Source organism: Scomber scombrus, chromosome 6 (genome assembly GCF_963691925.1).
Source record: "Scomber scombrus chromosome 6, fScoSco1.1, whole genome shotgun sequence".
Lineage (NCBI taxonomy): Eukaryota > Metazoa > Chordata > Actinopteri > Scombriformes > Scombridae > Scomber > Scomber scombrus.
Genome location: NC_084975.1, coordinates 2,805,562 through 2,825,909, shown reverse-complemented (window position 1 = coordinate 2,825,909; position 20,348 = coordinate 2,805,562). Strand labels below are relative to the sequence as shown.

Sequence of the window (20,348 nt, the reverse complement as noted above, 5' to 3'; positions counted from 1 at the left end):
TCCTTCTTTCCTCCCTCCCTCCTTCTCTCTTTCTTTCCTTCCCATTACCTTCCTTCTTTCCTCTGTCCTTCTTTCCTTCCTTCCTCCCTTCCTCTTTTCCTTTCTCCCTCCTTTCCTTCCTTCATCCTCCCTTCCTTCCTCCCTTCTTTCCTTGACCTGACAACAGGAGGGTTAAGCTGGGCTTTTGCACAGTGACGTGAGAATACTTTAGCTCAGTGTCTGATGATGCAATCATATTTTCTACTGATATTACAGTTCATGTAGCACCTGAGTTTAGACTGTAATGTGGCCGAGCTGGAGGTTGGTGGAGGATGAAGTTCAGTAGTTAAGTTGTGAAATGAAAGCAGCAAATTCTCATAATTTAGAAGCAAAGTTTCAATTCTTTGACTAACAAATCCAAAACTCAAGGTCCATTCAAGGCCTCGTAACTCTGTGTTTTTGGTCTGTCGGAGACAAAAGCTGACAGTCATGAGACAACGAGGTGAAATCTTGGTTCGTCAATGTGTCAAATGTCACAGATCTCACCGTGAAACTCGTTGACTGGCAACCGATTCGGAGCTTCAAAGACCAAAGACAGACAGAGGACAGACTGACGCAAAATTCTGACAGTTTTAGAAATTTAGGACCAAATTCTGACTGCTGCTATTCATTCATTTATGAATTTATACAGTTTAAAGTTACAGGGACAGTGCAAGGTTTTAGAAACCTTGGCTAATATTCAACTACATTCCCTATATATAATACAGTAGCTACAAAAATACATTAAATCGACCCACGACTACAAATCAACCAATCACTGGCCGGCGTCACATTTCATAAGTGCAGTTTTTAAATTAAGTTTAAAGGGAATATTTTCAGCGCTATGATTCACCACACATTCATCTCTTGCACAATCTGGCAGTCCTAAACTCGGTGGGGGAGTTTAGGACTGCCAGGCGGGGAGTTCTGGTCCTCTGAAATGAGACCAACGCGGAAGTAACTTAAAACTGCATTCTATCAAAAGGCCACCAGGGGGCGACCATTTTGGTGTCAAAAGGACTTCCGTCTCTATACAAGTCAATGGAGAATTCACCAACTTCTCACTTGATTTCTAACCTCAGTAAACGTTTTCAAAATGTGTTTATGGTCTCAATCGCTAGTTTAAAGCCTTCTTCAATGCAGTATGATGTTCATTTGGGACATTTTGGCCTCTCTGATTTTATATGTGACGATAAAGCAGGGTATGCATTAGGGCGTGGCTACGTCGTGATTGACAGGTTGATTGGTTCACAGGTTCAGGAGGGCGCCTCATGCTCCTTCTGATGCCCATATAAGTAGAATCCGTGTTTTTATTTTTCCCGGCATGCACCTGAAATTTTCAAAATGGTGCTGCTCAGATCAGATACTATTGGCCTCCGAGCAGCAGTCCACAAACCAATGGGTGACGTCACAGATGTTACGTCCATTTCTTATATACAGTCTATGGTTTCAGCCATATATGTAGCAATGACGATAAAATCTGCTTTATTCTCATATTTATTCTGGTCAATGATTATTTAATGTGCACTTAAACACATTGGCGTCTATCGGGCATTTTTGGTTTGATTATTAGTAATTCTGACAGATACGTAAGATATTCATGAGTTCATCGCCTGTGCAAACTGCATTTTTAAAAAGTGTTTAAGAAGTGCAAAGTTGTGTTAACCATCATCACCAGCATTTCCCATTAATTATATAGAGTGTGGCCTGCCATAGTCTAATTTGTAGTTTAGTCATTTGAAGAAACACAAATGCGAATTTGAAACAATGTAGAATATTTACTGAACAATGTCAAACTAGCAGAGTTTTAAATGTTCCTCAGTAATGAACTTGAATCACTTTTGCTTTTCTTTGTTTCACAGCTGAAATATGGACATTAGTATTAGTATAAATTAGTATTTAAATAGATATAACCTCTTAAATGTTGCTCTCAGATGCACCAGAATGATGCATTTGACTTTAAAATGTACAAATCTTCTACTAGGAGAACCAAACCCCTTAGAGAGTCAGACTAAGGTCCAACCACCATAGTCTCTCAAAATACTTTGGGAAACACTGATCCCAGTTTGAGCTGTTTGGATCCTGTATGTTTTTTACAAGATGCCAATACAACCAGGCTCATTACCTGCAGCATCTGACTAACTGTGAGCAGGTGTTAGTGACGTAGGAGTCTTCTGGATTCCTCTAACTCCTCTGAATCTTAGGAGCTACTTTTAGCACTAAAGTTAGAGTTAATTAGCACTGACAAACCCGTTATTAGTTTCTCAGTTGGTGGGCTAAGTTTAGTTTTAGTCTTGTGAATATAGCTTCTGGCTGAGAACACTTCCTCCTCTTCACTTTCTGCCTCAGCTGCAGCCATTTCCACCTGCCACTTTCTCATTTCAGCCCTCATTCTTCTGTCAATGGTCAGTCTGAGCCTCCCAGTACAAACCGTCTACTGAGCTCAGCATCACCGAGCAATAACTCAGTCTGAAGCACTCTCCTCCAAGTCTGAATTTCATCAGATTGAGTGCCATCAGTGCGGAGGCTGCGATGGAGACGGACCAGCGCTGCCAGACGAACCTGCTAAAAAAACTGTCTGAGTCAGATCTGTGCTTTTAAAAAGCTTTCATGCTGTCCAGATGCTTGTTTACACAGACTTGCAATATTGAAACACCCACAGCTGAAAAGCTCCAGCTGAGACCAAAATACACCCATAAAAGAAGCTAATATTCTCAAAAGAGCTGTCTGGTCTGACTCTGACCGTTACTTTGGGTCACTTAGAGTTGTGAGAGTTTTTATTCGACTTTATTTTTTTCAAAGATCTAAAAGATTTTCACGGTGTTGTGAATGTTGTGGTGTTTGCTGTTTCCATGACGATGAAGGTTGCCTAACACGTTCCAAGCAGGTCCAGGTCCTCTGAAATGATGCCAACGCTGAAGTAAGTTAAAACTGCATTCTATCAAAAGGCCACCAGGGGGCGACCGTTTTGGTGTCAAAAGGACTTCCGTCTCTATACAAGTCAATGGAGAATTCACCAACTTCTCACTTGATTTCTAACCTCAGTAAACATTTTCAAAATGTGTTTATGGTCTCAATCGCTAGTTTAAAGCCTTCTTCAATGCAGTATGATGTTCATTTGGGACATTTTGGCCTCCCTGATTTTATATGTGACGATAAAGCAGGGTATGCATTAGGGTGTGGCTACGATGTGATTGACAGGTTGATTGGTTCACAGGATCAGGAGGGCACCTCATGCCTGTTTACACAGACTTGCAACATTGAAACACCCACAGCTGAAAAGCTCCAGCTGAGACCAAAATACACCCATAAAAGAAGCTAATATTCTCAAAAGAGCGGTCTGGTCTGACTCCGGCCGTTACTTTGGGTCACTTAGAGTTGTGAGAGTTTTTATTCGACTTTATTTTTTCAAAGATCTAAAAGATGAGCCTGTGGTTGAAGCCTTTAAGCGAGCCTATTTGTCCAGATAATGGCTCCGATGTTCGGCAGGTGCCTGCTGCGCATGGCGATGACATTTGGCCGAGCGCTAATGAGCTCAGCTAACGGAGCGGCGCGGTACGGCAGGACAGCAGCACTCACAACAGCCCCGCTCTTAATTTACCTCTAATCTTCCTCCCTCACCTTGGCTCCCGGCTCTCTAATCACCGCGCTACGAGGAAGCCAGCGTTTAAATGAAGCAGCTTACTGGGTGATTAGGAAAAGGTAAATTATTCATTACAGAATGTGTAATCATAGAGCAGCCTTTGGTGGAGGGTGAGGGGAATTCACGGGCCGCTCTCCCCCTTGCAGCGAGACCACACCCCTCCCTCCTCTTCCTCCTCCTCCTCCTCCTCCCCCACCTGCCTCCATTGATGGCAGCCATGAGGAACACTGAGAGATGAAAGAGACACAGAGAGGTCAGGGAGCCGAGGCAAATCCACAGGTAATAAACTAGAAGCCTGAAAGCAGCTCGTTAGCAGGAGTTGTGAACTATTCCCCCCTCACGTCAGGATCTGCTCTGACTCTATTAATGATGCAGAGCCAGACCAACACACACTGGCTCTGTTCCACCGAGAATCGATTGATCCCAGCAGCTCTCGGTGGGGAAGTTTTCTTTAGGGTTTTTTTTTAGCTTTAGTTTCTTGAAATGTGTGGTCAGAAACTGACAGGTGGTCGTCTGGAGTGCAGACAGGATCACAGGAGATTAATAAAGGCGTTTTTTTTTTTTACCTTAGTGTCGTCCTCCGGGGTCAAATTGACCCCGTCTGTTTTGACTATTCCTTCTTTCCTCCCTTCTTTCCTTCCGTCTGTCCTTCCTCCCTCCCTCCTTCTTTCTTTCTTTCCTTCCTCTCTCTTTCCTCCCATCCTTCTTTCCTTCCTCCATCCCCCTTTCTTCCTTCCTTCTGTCCTTCCTTCCTCCCTTCCTTCTTTCCTCTGTCCTTCTTTCCTCTGTCCTTCTTTCCTTCCTTCCTCCCTCCCTCCCTCCTCCCTTCCTCCCTCCCTCCTTTCCTTCCTTCCTCCCTTCCTTCCGTCCTTGACTCGAGGACAACAGGAGGGTTAAATGTGGAGTGTTTTTTAAAAGCAAAGATGTTTTTTTTCCGGAGAGGTCCGACTGCTAAAAGACTTCACATAAGCACATAAATCATAAATCAGTGTGTTTTGCTTTCTGACTGATGATTAGACTAAATTACCTTTTTTAATTTCACTGGTTCTGTTTGTGGAAGGCGAGGTTGTTTGCTTTGCTCGAATCAATCAGTCGTCAGTAGCGTTTAAATGAAGCGCTTCATGTTTTAAATGACGATCAAAGAAATATTTTTATTAAAAAGTTATTTATTATTTTTGTAGACCTCTCACGCTTGCAGCCATTTTTGGGCAATTTTTTTCCATCCCATTGCTATGTTTCTGGCTCAGGTGTTTTAATCCTGCCTGCAATGCTCTGATTTGTTGTAGGTTATGAATTACTTAAAAAGTTGGAGACCAGGTTACTGTTTGCTGCCAGTCGACCTTCGATTGCCCAGAAGTCTAAACCAGGTGTGAAATTTAACAGCTCCACATGCTGGAAGTTGAATAATATAAGTAGTAGAGCGTGATGCTTATAAATGTAAAAGTATATTTTTCAAACTCCTCAGTTAGTCCTGATCTTCCAGTCTGTCTCTCGTAATAAAAAACCCAAACATATTATTTAATAATAAATCTGAGCTTCAGTGGCTTGTCAGAGTCGTTCACAGTAGGAAGCAATTAGCACCATTTCAGCTCCGCACACCAAAAAAATAAGAAGAAGCCTCTTGGGTGTCACTCAGAGGTTTCTTTTATAGTTGTGTATATATATGGAAGTAACGATGAATAATACATTTATAATTTCTGTTCTGTATCACCATCACAACATCCTTCAACATCCACCTTTAAAAAAAACGGAATGTTGTGGTGTTAGCAGTTGCCATGACGACGGAGGTTGCCTAAAGGCCAATTTATGCTCAACGTTAGATACGGATATGGAGCCTTCTGTCCGTGCTCCGCGTTCATTTCGTCCGTATTTCTGCACGTTTCCATAAAGCTTACGGATACGGGCCAAACGGAGCAGTACCACCGGAAACCATGGGGGGCAGTGTTGCTGTCACTACCCGATACGTAGCTCTAGTGAGACACAATGAAGAAATAACAATGGCAGAACTTTTTAAGGAAAGGTTGTGCGAGTGGGTTAGAAACTTTAAACACAAGAGGAACACTATCAATATCTCCTCCACAGTCGCCATGTTTGTTTTTGAGTTTGTTGTTGTCATAAACGTTTGACTCTGTGCTGCCCCCTGGTGGATGTATTGGTTAACATCCATGCCAACGTAAAGGACGCATGAAAGTATGTGAGCAGTGACGGTAACAACGTTTGAAAAGGACGTATACATTTTCGTACGTACGTTGAGCAAAAATGGGCCTTTACACGTTCCAAGTGATCATTTTAATCCAAACCATGATCTTTCTCTAACCCTTACCTTAGTGGGTTATGTGCCTTTACATGATCAGACCATAAACATGTGTCATGTTTTTTAGCCCTTATATACTGTTCAGGGTCTAATTTGACCCATTTTTTTTACATTTTAGAGAAGAAAAAAACACCTTAAAACCTTTTTCCTTTAGCCTGACATTACATTACTTATACTAATGTGACCTACATTATACAAAATTAGAAATATTTCACCTGTCTGACCAAAAAAAAGAATCTAAGATTTAAAAACAGTATGTAAGGGTTTTAAAAAAAAAAGAAGAAATATCTGGAAAATTAAGGTGAGGAAAAGAAACTGTGTGTTTCAGCATCTCTGTGACAAGCAGTGGAGGACTTGCAGTGTCTGGCAGTTTGCAGTGTGTGTGTGTGTGTGTGTTTGTGTGTGTGTGTGTGTGTGTGTGTGTGTGTGTGTGTGTGTGTGTGCGCATCTGTACCAATATGAAACAGAATATACTGAGTCAGTGTTTCCTAAAAAAAAAGATTAAAAAAGTAACAGCTGCTACCGAGCCGAGCAGAACAAAAAAATAAGTTGGGAGGAAGTCATTAATCAGCCTCCGAAACCGTTCCCGCTTCTCTACTGGAAATAACCTTGTCTTGTAAGTGACTGGTATCTGCTCCAGTTTATCAGCAAAGGTTAAGCGCCCTGCTCGCCATCTCACGAAACAATAATAAAAGCTCAAAAAAAAAAAAAAAAAAGCTTTGTGCCCCCAAGATCACCCAAAGTCAGCGCTGTTGTTTTAGCCTAATGGGCTGGTGAGCGTGAGAATAATTACTTAAAGCCCAGGAGGTTCTGCATGAGGAGAGCAAGATAAATGTGAGGTTTTTTTCTAGTTTTACTCACCCCGAGCAAGAAGCCGCGGGCCTGGCCTAAATACCAAATGTTTATAATGGGGTAATAATTCATGAGGAAAATAGTTTGACTGTCTGTGTGTTGTTGAGAAATGTTCTTACTCGCTAACACGTTGCAGGGAAATGGGACATTTTAAAAGTGGAAGCGTTGTAATGAGAAGTATTAGTTCACTTCAGCAGGGATCATTAGGCTGTTTTCATGGATTATTAGCAGAAAATGAAACGAGGGAGGAGTTGGTGGGTAAACACTGGTAATGTAATCATATATAACAACTACAGATGTGATTCTGCTGGGACTAAACGTGAAGTTAGAGCTCATTAAGCTGCAGCTCAGTTGTGTTTTGGGTTTATTGTATTTTTTGATGCGTCTCTACGGAGGTTCTTCGGAGATTTTCTCCTCGACTCAAAATCACAAATCACCTTTTTGTTTTAACCCTCCTGTTGTCCTCGAGTCAAGGAAGAAGGAAGGGAAAGAGGGAGGAAGGAAGGAAGGAAGGAAGGGAGGAAGAAAGGAAGAAGGAAGGAAAAGAGGAAGGAAGGAAGGGAGGAAGAAGGAAAGAAAAGAGGGAGGAAGGGAGGAAGAAGGAAGGAAAGGAGAGAGGAAGGAAGGAAGGGAGGAATAAAGGAAGGAAGGGAGGAATAAAGGAAGGAAGGGAGGGAGGAATAAAGGAAGGAAGGGAGGGAGGAAGAAGGAAGGAAAGGAGGGAGGAAGAAGGAAGGAAAAGAGGGAGGAAGGAAGGAAGGGAGGAAGAAGGAGGGAAAAGAGGGAGAAAGGAGGAATAGAGGAAGGAAAGGAAGGAAGGAAGGAAAGAAGAAGGGAGGGAGAAAGGAAGGACAGAAGGAAGGGAGGAAAGAGAGAGGAAGGAAAGAAAGAGAGAAGGAGGGAGGGAAGAAGGACAGAAGGAAGGGAGGAAAGAAGGAACAGTCATAACAGACGGGGTCAATTTGACCCGGGAGGGCGACGCAAAGGTTAATCCTTAAACATACTGCAGCATCTTTTGAGAGGAAGGATTCTGCAGAAGTAGACGAGGACCTTTTAAATTCTTTGCCTACTACGAGTATATCGCCAAAACTATTATAACTTCTCACACAGTTCTGGTTGGAAGAGCGGAGCTGGTTTAATACCTTCAGGCCTGAATCCTGCTGCTACAAAGACCGTATTGAGTCAGCTCATTAATTCTCAACCTTAAAGGCAGCGACTGATAAGCAGGAAATAATATTCTAGTATGTGTGATTCCCTCCCTGCAGTGTATTTTACTGGGACGTTTCAACGCTCTGCATGGAAATTGTCACTTTGAGTTAGGAAGTTCTTATTGTACATGTTCAGTCGACCAGTGGCGGCCCTGTCAGACTTTACTGTAAAAGAGGAATGACTTATTACTTATTACAGTATGTGGAGTACAATCCTCCCGATCTAGCCCACAGATATCATCATTCAGCTGGAAAATCTATCATACAGTATGTAGCTGCTTGATGCCTGCTTGAAATGTGAAGTTTATTTCTGAGGAATATCATTAAAAATAGTTGAAAAGATGTAAAAACCACATTGAAAAAGTCTTGTGGTCAAAATGAAACTTGAAAAAATAGTTTGATGAAACCTTTGCATCTCAAATTTTGGAGATTTTCATGCCTTTAGATCATAGACTGTATATAAGAAAGATATTAGATTAGTTAAATGATGAAAGAAAGAGAGAAAAATAAATGAAGGAAAAGGCTGAGTGGGAAGGGGAAGGGGAAGTAAAGTAATAGTAAAGAAAGAAATAATGGAAGAGGAAAATGAAGAGAACATTGTGTACAGAAAGGAGTGAAAAGGAATAAGTTAGGAGAGAGGAAAGAGGGAAGATGAATAAGGTTTTTTGGAGGATAAATAAATAAAAGGTAGGCAGCAGGGAAATAAGAATGCAGAATAGAGTGCAAATACAATATTTTCCTCTGAATGTGAAAGAGGAAAAGTTGTTAGGACTATTTTTTTCTGCCTTTTTGTCAAATTAATTGCTAATTTTACTGTATGTGATGTTCACTGATGTCTCACTGATTTGCTCCCCGGAACCTGCAAACAGAAATCATCCTTCATTTGCAGAGTAGATCACTGCTCGTCATGCTCAGTATTAATGTGTGTTTTCTGTGAGAAGAATCATCAGTGAGTTAATCACGTCTGCAGACGAGTAACGCCCTCCTCTGATTGGCTGCGACTGAAGGAAGCAACACAAACACCAACAATCTGTATTTAACTTTATTCACTTTGGTTGAGCGGCGACTCATTTGCTGAATGTTGCTCTGATGATTGGAGGTGTGCGGAGGGGATATTATTGAACGTTTCTGAGTTTTTAATTTGTGTATTAATTGGATCGGACACAGCTTTGAGAGCTTGAAGAAGCACTGATGGGAAATCTTGTGGTTCAATGCACATGATCAGGAAAATAATTAAGATCATTTACAGTCTTTGGTTGTTTTGTTGACATCAGATTGAAAGCAGGCGGGGAGTTCCGGTCCTCTGAAATGAGGCCAACGCGAAAGTAACTTAAAACTGCATTCTATCAAAAGGCCACCAGGGGGCGACCATTTTGGTGTCAAAAGGACTTCCGTCTCTATACAAGTCAATGGAGAATTCACCAACTTCTCACTTGATTTCTAACCTCAGTAAACGTTTTCAAAATGTGTTTATGGTCTCAATCGCTAGTTTAAAGCCTTCTTCAATGCAGTATGATGTTCATTTGGGACATTTTGGCCTCCCTGATTTTATATGTGACGATAAAGCAGGGTATGCATTAGGGCGTGGCTACGTGGTGATTGACAGGTTGATTGGTTCACAGGTTCAGGAGGGCGCCACATGCTCCTCCTGATGCCCATATAAGTAGAATCCATGTTTTTATTTTTCCCAGCATGCACCTGAAATGTTCAAGATGGCGCTGCTCAGATCCGATACTATTGGCTTCCGAGCAGCAGTCCACAAACCAATGGGTGACGTCATGGATGTTACGTCCATTTTATATACAGTCTAATTTGGCATTGAGACATTTATGGTTGTCTCTGACCACCTGATCTCCTCTAGCATCACGGTCAGACCAACATGTCAAAATGTTTGAATTGCTAGATTGGATTGAGATTTGCAGAGCTCGCCTTTGCTCCTCAGTTATAGATTTATACAAGATCTTACAACTTCCTCTAAGAGAAGCTAAAAAGTGTTGTGGATGTTTGTATCCATCAGTTTTGTGCTGCTGAGGCAGCTTTAAGTCCTGGTTTCAGGATCACTGGGGATTGTAGATTTAATTTAACCTGCCAGTTTGTGTAGATGCTGAGTGGAAAACTATTTCTGTGTGACAGATTCCTCCTGGATCTGCCACAGCTTACTGTGTCTGTGGCCTCAGTGCAAAGCAATTATTCCCTTGGAGGAACCTTTTTTTTTTGTATTTGGTCGTATGCTCGCATTTTTATTTTGTGCCAGTTTTAAAACTTCAATTCACTGTTTTTGTTTGGTTTTGCTGCGAGCATCACACCTTGACATATCATTTGCACCTCTCTGAGGGGATGAACCCGATTTGAACTCGGCAGCCCAGGTGAGGGAAGAAACATCAAAAATGAAAAACCTCTAAAACGACCTGTCATCTCCACTTTAAAATCCTTCCTTTTCTCATGCAGCTGCTCTCCTTAATACCCAGAATACCTTTCACCGTACAGCACTGAAGCAGCAGACTCTCTAATGAACACAGGCCTGGTTATCTTGTACAGGAGAGAGCAGCACATCAGTAACATCAGCACTGTGAGGCGTCAAGCTGTCGTCTTCTGTCCTGTTTGGGACTGAAACTACTTTGTCCTGGTTTTGCGGTCCATTTGTCTCCTTCCTCCCTCACAGCTCGATGCGAGGCGCTTAACAAATGAGTCCAATAGTTGCTGAGCTGTTCATACGACGGTGGTGGCGGCGGTGTCTCTCCAGGGTCACACGGGGAAGGAGACGGCTTGGGCGCCTGGTTCTTGCTGACCTATTCACTACCTACCTCTAATGGGTCATATTTTAGCTCCTGTGGCGGTGACAAATGGCCTCACTCTAAAAGCCCTGTCCGTGGTGCTGAAACTCGGTTGATCTATGACTGAGTCCCGCTGATAAATGCCTCCCATCAGTTTGCGTGTGACGCCGATTCATCACCTTGCTGAGGTTTGTGTTGGGAATCCATATTGGATTTTTAATGAAAGAGAATATAATGCAATTCAAAGTCAATGGGTTTGCCAATGTCCACACACTTATGCGCACACACACCCATTAAGGTACATGCACAAATACCAACACACACACACACACATACACACACACAATATCTCACACACTTCCCGTGCTGTTTGAGATTGCATTGCATTTCCCTAACAGTGTTATTACCTTGAAGGGCTGCTGCTGTAATTGTGTTTGTCTACAGCAGATCTCACACTTCAGCTTCGGTATGATACGGACAGCAACACAACAAGATTTATGAGCTTCATCTCATACAAATTAGCATATTATATTTCTTCTTTTTTGTGTGGCAGAAAACATATTTTAAAGGACATCATTTGATGCGAAAAGTATCCAAAAGTAACAAGAAAAGATTGTAGATATAAGACACTACACAGGTTTAATGAAAAATGTATTTGTTCATAAAATTGTTTACATATTAGTCAGATTTATTGAACACTAGACTAACAATATCTTTTTTTTCTCTTCTTGTCATTATAAACTATCTTTGCTTGGCACCATTAATGTAACACAGCAAAGAAAAAGCTTTTTTTTGCAGACATCAAAGCCGTCTCAATAAGGTATACTTCCTGTGCTGTGCTTTACTCTGTTTGCACTGCATGAATTACCAGTAGCCATGTAGATTATACTCAAGATATCTGCCTGATTAAGCTCGTTATAATGACACAAGTTTGAAATACAAAATAGTCTGAATTTATATAGCTGGTTATGCAAATGTGTATGAATTTTCTCTCTGCCGAGTTCCTGTGCAAAATGTCCCACTTAGAGTCATGAAAAGAGGGCACGTAAATTACATTGTCCAGTGTCCATCACTCTTCATCTTCTGTTAATCCCAAAGTGCTTTCACAGACGAAGGGCATTTCTTATATGGAGTCGTCTGGTAAGTTTATTACGGTTGCCCTCACCTTTACCCCAGACACGCCAAATTCCAGGAAAGAGGAGGAGGAGGAGGAGGAATGAGTGCTGGGAATCAACAGACTCTCAGCAGAGTCCGCTATCAGTTTTGTGTAAAACACCTGGTTGTACATAGACGTATAGATGACAGAGCAACCCACGGCAACCACAATAAAAAACACAGCACAAGTAGCCATCACCAGACTGTCCCAGTTCTCCTTTTTCTCCCTCGGGACTACTGCCTGCTTTGTGGTCACATTAACACAGTCCCTGCTGTATCCAGGCTGAGCTGTAGTGACCTCAACACAAACCTGGTAACGGGTGGACACCTTCAGCTGTTTGATGCGGTACTCTTTGACATCAGCAGGGAGCCTGGCTTTGAATGGCATTGAGAGGAGGCTGCCGTCAGATAAAATGGACCAATTCAGTTGTGACACTAAACCACCTGTGCTTTCCCAGGAAACCATAACAGAGTGAGACTGCACAGATGTGATATATACATGTAAAGGTTGATTTGAAAACTGGGTGATGTATCCATCCACCGCAACCATGACAGACTTAAGATCTGCCCCGACAAGATTGTGGGCGATGCAGGTGTATGAGCCGGCCTCCTGCTCCGAGGCGTCGTAGATGTCAAAGGTTCCTTCTGGGTGCATGTAGTACTTGTCGGAGACGCTGCCAGGTAGGACCTTGTCCCCTGAAGGCGTAACCCAGTAGATCTCAGGTTCTGGTTCTCCGAACGCTCGGCAGTGCAGCGACACCGAGCTCCCTTTCGCAACCTCGACACGCTCCGGGAGGCTCCCAGGTGAGATCAGCGGAAGGCAGATCTCTGTCATCTCCCTGAAGTGCACCTGTCGTACGTGCTGGCCTTGGTACTCCGGAGGCTCCGTGCAGAAAAGGGAGTCGGGCTCCATGAAGCGAACGGCCGTCCTGTTCATGTTGACCCAGCGGATGACGCAGTCGCAGCGGATGGGGTTGCTGTGCAGGCTGACTTCACGCAGGTTGGGCAGGGAATCCACGGTGCTACGGTGAAGAGCACTCAGAGCGTTGCTGTTCAGCATTAGTGTCTCCAGCCTGGGGAGCTTGTGGAAGGCCCTGGGGTGGATGTAGGACAGCTTGGGATTGTTGGTGGCCTCGATTTTTGTCAGCTCGGGCAGATTGCTTAAGGCAAAACTGTCAACGGACACAAGCTCAGGCATGCTGTTGATGCCGAGCTCCTTGAGATGCATCATGTCCATGAAGTCGCCTCTCTGGATCCTCTCAATGGGGTTCTTATTCAAATCCAGAAACTTCAGGTTGTGGACTCTTGTCAGCGCCAGTCTGGGTACTCGATTGAGCAGGTTGTCAAAAAATGAGATGCTCTCCAAGTTCTCAAGACCAACCAGAGCATTATCAGGGATTTCAGTCAGATTCATCTTAGCGAGCACGAGGCTGCGGAGGTTAGTCAGAGGTTGAAAGTTCATGTCTGAAAGCTCCAGGATGGGGTTTTCTCCCAGCATCAATATCTCCAAATTGGGCAGAGCCTTGAACCACTGGCTGTTAATGCTTGTCAGTCGATTGGAATTGAGATGGAGCCTAAGCAGCCTGCTCAGACCTTGAAAGGCCCCAGGGCTAATGGAGAAAATCAGGTTGTGGTTGATGTAGAACTCCTGGAGGCTGGGCAAGGAAGCGAGGCAGCTGTCGGAAAGCTCCTGAATCCAGTTCTCCTCCATGTGGAGTGACAGCAGCTGGGGGAGAGACCCCAGTCTAACATCGCTCACTGAGGAAATGTTATTCTGAGACAAGTCGATTTCAGTGAGGTTGGCCAAGTAATCCAAAGTTTTCTCCACATTAACAATGTTGTTTGTCTGTAGCAGCAGTACCTGTGTTTCTGAGGGGAGTCTCTCTGGTAGCACTGAGAGGCCCAAGTCATTACAGTCCACAGTGGCAGCCTCAGTGTAAATAGAGCTGGGAGAGAACCAGGGTCGTATCTCACATCGACACAATGCAGGGCAATGAGCAGCCCCCTCTGAGGCCAGAACAAAAGCAGCCAGAGACAGCTCAGCCAGCAAACAAGCCACAACTGCTGTCTCCTTCATCTTGGCCTCCGTATTCCCTTCAGCCAGTAATTGGCCCTTATGGAGTCAGCTGTTAGCACTGTTAACTTCACAAATGAAAGCTAATTTGTTACTGCAGCAAGACAGAGTGGATATCTGCTGACGCCTGGTCCCCAAAGCTTCGGCCCTGTTGTCTTCCTGCTTTTGGCAAAGAGAAGCAACCTTTCAGCTCGGTCCGTGCCAGGTTGTCATGCACGCTGTGATATGTCAAGGTGGATGTCTCCTTCAGAGAACAGCGCTGTGCAGCAGAGGGCCGGTCGAGGTATGCTGTAGCTCCGGCTAGGGACAAATCACTCTGTCCTCCATCATTATTATCCTCCGTCGCTGTCACTGGTGTCAGTTTCCATCTGCGGAGACAGGAGAGAAAAAAAGGCCAATATAATACAGTGCTGTTGAGATATGAAGGCATATTGACATTTACGAATATTGAGACTTATTAAGTCTTTTCAGCCTCATTTGGTTTTATTGCTTTCCTTGCACCATCAGAATTGTAAGTTATGATTAACTTGACCTTACGTAGAATATTCTGCAGCTTTTTAGGCCAAAAATTGTACTTTTGAGTCTCCTTATACGGCTGAAGGATGAGACGACTGGCAGATGGGCTCACTTTTTTCATTGTTTCCTAGAAAAACTGCAGCCCTTAGATGACACTCAAAACATTGCAAGTCTTAATTTCTTCCCCGGGTCTTAATTAACACAGTCTCAACACCTCTGAACGTCTCCTCTGTTGTGAACAATGCACCTGCGCACACTTATCAAATCACCCACACGAAACAACAAGCAGACACTTTGCCACAGCTGATTCACACAACCTCGAGGTGTGTTGTAGATCCAGCAAAAATATATGTTGAGCAAGCTCGCTGCAGGTCTTATACTATGACTCCTCGGCTGTTTTTTCTGCATTATTCATGAGGCACTGAATCAACGTTGCTGGTACAGGTGACAGGTCTACGGCGGGCTTTGCCTATGTCGACTGCACATATTGATGTTTTGATTAATTTGTGACCTTCAGTGCAGAAGCCACAGTTGAGTGTACGACAGTAGATGAAGCTGTCAGTTTACGCTGGAGCAGCCGCCTTGCTGATGAGGACGAGCTATGACACCTCATGCATATATTAGCGTGTTTTTTGGCAGCCTGTGTACAGGTTTGTAAGAGTTCCTCTCACTTTTATTCAGTGCACACACTCGTTCTCTCTCTCTCTTTCTCTTAGAGCTGTGGAGTAAAAGCACCTTTTATTAAGAAGGAAGGAAGGGAGGAGGAAGGAAGGAAAGGAGGGAGGAAGGAAGGAAGGGAGGAAGGAAGGAAGGAAGGAAGGAAAGAAGGAAGGAAAGGAGGGAGGAAGGAAGGCAGGAAGAAGGAAGGAAAGGAAGAAAGGGAGGGAGGAAGGAAGGATACAAGGGAGGAAGAAGGAAGGAAAGGAGGGAAGGGAGGAAAGAAGGAAGGAGAGAGGGAGGGAGAAATGAAAAGAGGAAGGGAGGGAGGAAGGAAAGAAGGACAGAGGAAAGAAGGAAAGGAGGAAGGAAGGAAGGAAGGAAGGGAGGAAAGAAGGTTCAGTCAAAACAGACGGGGTCAATTTGACCCGGGAGGACGATACAAAGGTTAAGTAGAAAGCAGGTCCACCCTAAATCTATATACATGAACGGGTGTTGGAGGATCTTATGAACCATATTATTGGAGCATTGTCTGCCTTAATTCTTTCAGAAACTGCTTTGATAGTGCAGAACAAAGCTGACTTTGACTGGAGCGAACGTCTAAACATGATGATTATAAGACTAGAGATTAAAAATATATGATGGGGGAATCACCAAAGTGAAAAGAAGTCATCCTGAGGGGGGAGATGAACGTTTGAACCAAGCGTTTGTTGTTCATTTATTTTTTTTGAAAACCCACCAAGACTATTTCAACAGGGTTAAAACTCCCAGAACAGAAACACATCTTACAGCATCACTCATCCATGTCTCCTTCTCATGTATGAGTTTGTACTTCGGCAGATACATCGACCTCCTGATGAGGTTTCTTTGACGTCAGCATCATACACTTCTAAATTCAGCTTCATACTGAGACTATCATGAACTGCCTGCCTGCAGAAGGAAGGAAGGAAAAGAAGACAGGAAGGAAGGAAGGAAGGAAGGAAGGAAGGAAGGAAGGAAGGAAGGAAGGAAGGAAGGAAGGAAGGAAGGATGGATGGATGGAGGGAAGGAAAGAAAAGAAGACAGGAAGGAAGGAAGGAAAGATGGAGGGAAGGAAGGATAGAAGAAAGGAAGGAAAGAAGGAAGGAAAAGAAGACAGGAGGAAAGGACAGAATGAAGGATGTAAAGAAGGAAGGAAAAGAAGACAGGAGGGAAGGACAGGAGGAAAGAAGGACAGAAAGAAGGAAGTGAAGAAGGAAGGAAGGACAGGAGGAAGGAAGGACAGAAGGAAGGAAGTAAAGAAGGAAGGAAAAGAAGACAGGAGGGAAGGAAAGAAGGAAGGAAGGACAGAAGGAAGGAAAAGAAGACAGGACGGAAGGACATAAGGAAGTAAGGACAGAAGGAAGGAAAAGAAGACAGGAAGGAAGGACAGAAGGAAGGAAGGACCACACTCACAACTGCCTGGAGTTGTGAGCGGGGAAGAAGGTAGATGAAAATAATCCTTCTTTGCTGATGAGGTTGTTCCCACTTTCTTTCTTTCTTTTTTAAGAGTAAATTGGCACTTCCTCTTCCTGTGAAGCAGCGTTGGGATTGTTCTTTCGTGTTCGTGTTCTGTCAAATCCTCAAACTACGAGTACTACAAAGCGTCTTCTCGTGTCGGCGGTCCCAAGAGGATTCGAGTGACAAGGTTTTGAATTTTGTGTATAGAAGTTATTTTAAAGTTTGAATCAAGATTTTCATGATATCAAACCTAGTTTTTGTTACTATTCATAGTTTCATTGCTGCAATATTGTATTTTAAAGTCAGTCATTCTTGCACATTGATAGAAAACCTTACATGCAATGTACTAGATGTTATACTGTAACTACAAATAAAGTCGATAACAATCAGTAGATCTACAGAACATTAATCAGCAAGGAAAGGAGGAAGGAAGAAAAGGTGAGAGGAAGGAAGGAAGGGAAGAAGAAGAAGGAAGGAAAGGAGGGAGGAAGGAAGGAAGGGAGGAAGGACGGACAGGAAGGAAGGAAAGGAGGGAGGGAGGAAAGAAGGAAGGGAGGGGGGAGGAAAGAAAGAGAGAAGGAGGGAGGGAGGAATGAAGGAAAGGAAAGGAAAGAAGGAAGGGAGGAAAGAAGGAAAGAAGGAGGGAGGGAGGGAGGAAAGAAGGAAGGAGGGATGGAGGGAGAAAGGAAAAGAGGAAGAGAGGAAGGAAGGGAAGGAGGAAGGTAGGGTGGAGAAAAGAAGGAAAGGAAGGAAGGAAAGAAGGAAGGGGGGACGGAAAGAAGGAGGGAGGGAGGAAAGAAGGAAAGGAAGGAAGGAGGGAGGAAGGAAGGACAGAAGGAAGGAAGAAAGGGGGATGGAGGAAGGAAAGAAGAAAGGGAGGAAAGAGAGAGGAAGGAAGAAAAGGGGATGGAGGAAGGAAAGAAGAAAGGGAGGAAAGAAAGAGGAAGGAAAGAAAGAGAGAAGGAGGGAGGAAAGAAGGAAAGGAAAGAAGGAGGGAGGGAGGAAGGAAGGAAGGACAGAAGGAAGGAAGAAAGGGGGATGGAGGAAGGAAAGAAGAAAGGGAGGAAAGAGAGAGGAAGGAAAGAAAGAGAGAAGGAGGAAAGGAGGAAAAGGAGGAAAGAAGGAACAGTCAATACAGACGGGGTAAATTTAACTCGTGAGGACGACACAAAGTTGAATCTCAACATCACAACTAGTTCGGAGCCGATCGTGGTCCAGTGTGCAGCTTGAAGCGTCATCTTGAAACTTGTGATATGAAAACATCCACTGTACAAACACTCAGATTAACTTTTCAGTGACTTAGGAGACGTCTTGGTGTCCAGTAACACTTATTACATATTAATAGATGTATTTAATGATAGAGAAGGAGTAGATTTAAAGAGGAAATTCAACTTTTTTGGGAGGAAAAAACTTCAGTCAGACAAAAATTATTAATCAAAGCAAAGTATTTTCATGTGTTTGAAAATATGCCTGGAGGATATATGATGTAAGGTTGTTTAATTTATAGGCAAACCTGAATTATCAAAGAAAGATATGAAAAAAATAACAGTTTTAAATCATCAAATCTGAGTTAGAAGGACATTTAAGCGTTTAAAAAAAGAGAAATTTAAAACAAGAAACATAAATAAATTAATATAAAATGAACAAATTCACAAAGAGAGCTACGAGATAAATCTATAATGTGCACATTCATTCATTTCACATTATTTTATCTTTGGCTGTTTCTCCCCCGCTGAGAGATTTGATGTTTCATCCATTAGGAGGAATTTCATTTTTTCTGATCAGAGCAGGGTTTTTTTTTTTTTTTTTTTTTTTTCCTCCCGTTGCCTAATTTATTTTTCTTAAATATTCATCGCTGCTCCACACTGGCAGACATTTGCTAATCATTATTAATCTGGGACAACCAACAGGGATTTGAGAGACACCTGGATGATTTGTGGAATGAGGGTAAAATAAATGAGGTCACATTCATATTCAGCAAAAGGTCTAAAAAAGACACTAAAAAAGAAAAAGACACTAGTGTATTTCTGTCCCTTCCTTCCTTCCTTCCTTCCTTCCTTCCTTCCTTCCTTCCTTCCTTCCTTCCTTCCTTCCTTCCTTCCTTCCATCCTTCCTTCATTCCTTCATTCCTTCTTTCCCTCCCTCCTTCCTTCCTTCTTTCTTTCCTTCCTCCATTCCTTCCTTCCTTCCTTCCTTCCTTCCTTCCATCATTCCTTCCTTCGTTTATTCCTTCCTTCCATCTTTCCTTCCTCCCTTCCTTCCTTCGTTCCTTCCTTCCTTCCTTCCTTCATTCCTTCTTTCCCTCCCTCCTTCTTTCTTTCTTTCTTTCTTTCTTTCTTTCTTTCTTTCTTTCTTTCTTTCTTTCTTTCTTTCTTTCCTTCCTTCCTTCCTTCCTTCCTTCCTTCCTTCCTTCTTTCATTTCCTCCTTTCCTTCCTTCCTCCCTCCTTTTCTTCCTTCCTTCCTTCCATCGTTCCATCCTTCCTTCCTTCCTTCCTTCCTTCATTCCTTCTTTCCCTCCCTCCTTCCTTCCTTCTTTCTTTCCTTCCTTCCTTCCATCGTTCCTTCCTTCCTTCCTTCCTTCATTCCTTCTTTCCCTCCCTCCTTCCTTCCTTCTTTCTTTCCTTCCTTCCTTCCTTCCTTCCATCATTCCTTCCTTCGTTTATTCCTTCCTTCCATCTTTCCTTCTTTCCCTCCCTCCTTCCTTCCTTCTTTCTTTCCTTCCTCCCTTCCTTCCTTCCTTCCTTCCTTCCTTCCTTCCATCATTCCTTCCTTCGTTTATTCCTTCCTTCCATCTTTCCTTCCTCCCTTCCTTCCTTCCTTCGTTCCTTCCTTCCTTCATTCCTTCTTTCCCTCCCTCCTTCCTTCCTTCCTTCCTTCCATCTTTCCTTCCTTCCTTCCTTCCATCCTTCCTTCCTTCCTTCCTTCCTTCCTTCCATCCTTCCTTCCTTCCTTCCTTCCTTCCTTCCTTCCTTCCATCATTCCTTCCTTCGTTTATTCCTTCCTTCCATCTTTCCTTCCTCCCTTCCTTCCTTCCTTCCTTCCTTCCTTCCTTCCATCCTTCCTTCCTTCCATCTTTCCTTCCTTCCTTCCTTCCATCCTTCCTTCTTTCCTTCTTTCCCTCCCTCCTTCCTTCCTTCTTTCTTTCCTTCCTCCCTTCCTTCATTCCTTCTTTCCCTCCCTCCTTCCTTCTTTCTTTCCTTCCTCCCTTCCTTCCTTCCTTCCATCCTTCCTTCCTTCCTTCCTTCCTTCCATCTTTCCTCCCTTCCTTCCTTCCTTCCTTCCATCCTTCCTTCCTTCCATCTTTCCTTCCTTCCTTCCTTCCATCCTTCCTTCTTTCCTTCTTTCCCTCCCTCCTTCCGTCCTTCTTTCTTTCCTTCCTCCCTTCCTTCATTCCTTCTTTCCCTCCCTCCTTCCTTCCTTCTTTCTTTCCTTCCTCCCTTCCTTCCTTCCTTCCTTCCATCTTTCCTTCCTTCCTTCCATCCTTCCTTCCTTCCTTCCTTCCTTCCTTCCATCTTTCCTTCCTTCCTTCCTTCCTTCCTTCCATCATATCTTCCGTGCTGCAGTGTATGTTGATGGAAGTAAAGCTTCCCAGATGATTAGTGAACTTCTCACTCTTGAGTTCTTTAAACCAAGAAGATCCTACGGAAATATTTACAG

General features: G+C 43.4%; 2 protein-coding genes across 3 annotated transcripts in view; one reads left to right on the top strand and one right to left on the bottom strand.

Moving 5' to 3' along the window:
• Positions 1-20,348, top strand: part of immp2l (inner mitochondrial membrane peptidase subunit 2) — a 241,545-nt gene that overhangs the window by 173,845 nt on the left and 47,352 nt on the right. The window lies entirely within an intron of this gene.
• LOC133982159 (leucine-rich repeat neuronal protein 3-like) lies at positions 11,933-14,041 on the bottom strand. The gene has a single exon (XM_062421093.1). The coding sequence runs from the start codon at positions 14,039-14,041 to the stop codon at positions 11,933-11,935; it is 2,109 nt and encodes a 702-aa protein (XP_062277077.1).

Bases quoted from the DNA above. Each gene is read 5' to 3' on its own strand.
- LOC133982159 (XM_062421093.1), bottom strand. From the start codon at position 14,041: ATGAAGGAGACAGCAGTTGTGGCTTGTTTGCTGGCTGAGCTGTCTCTG.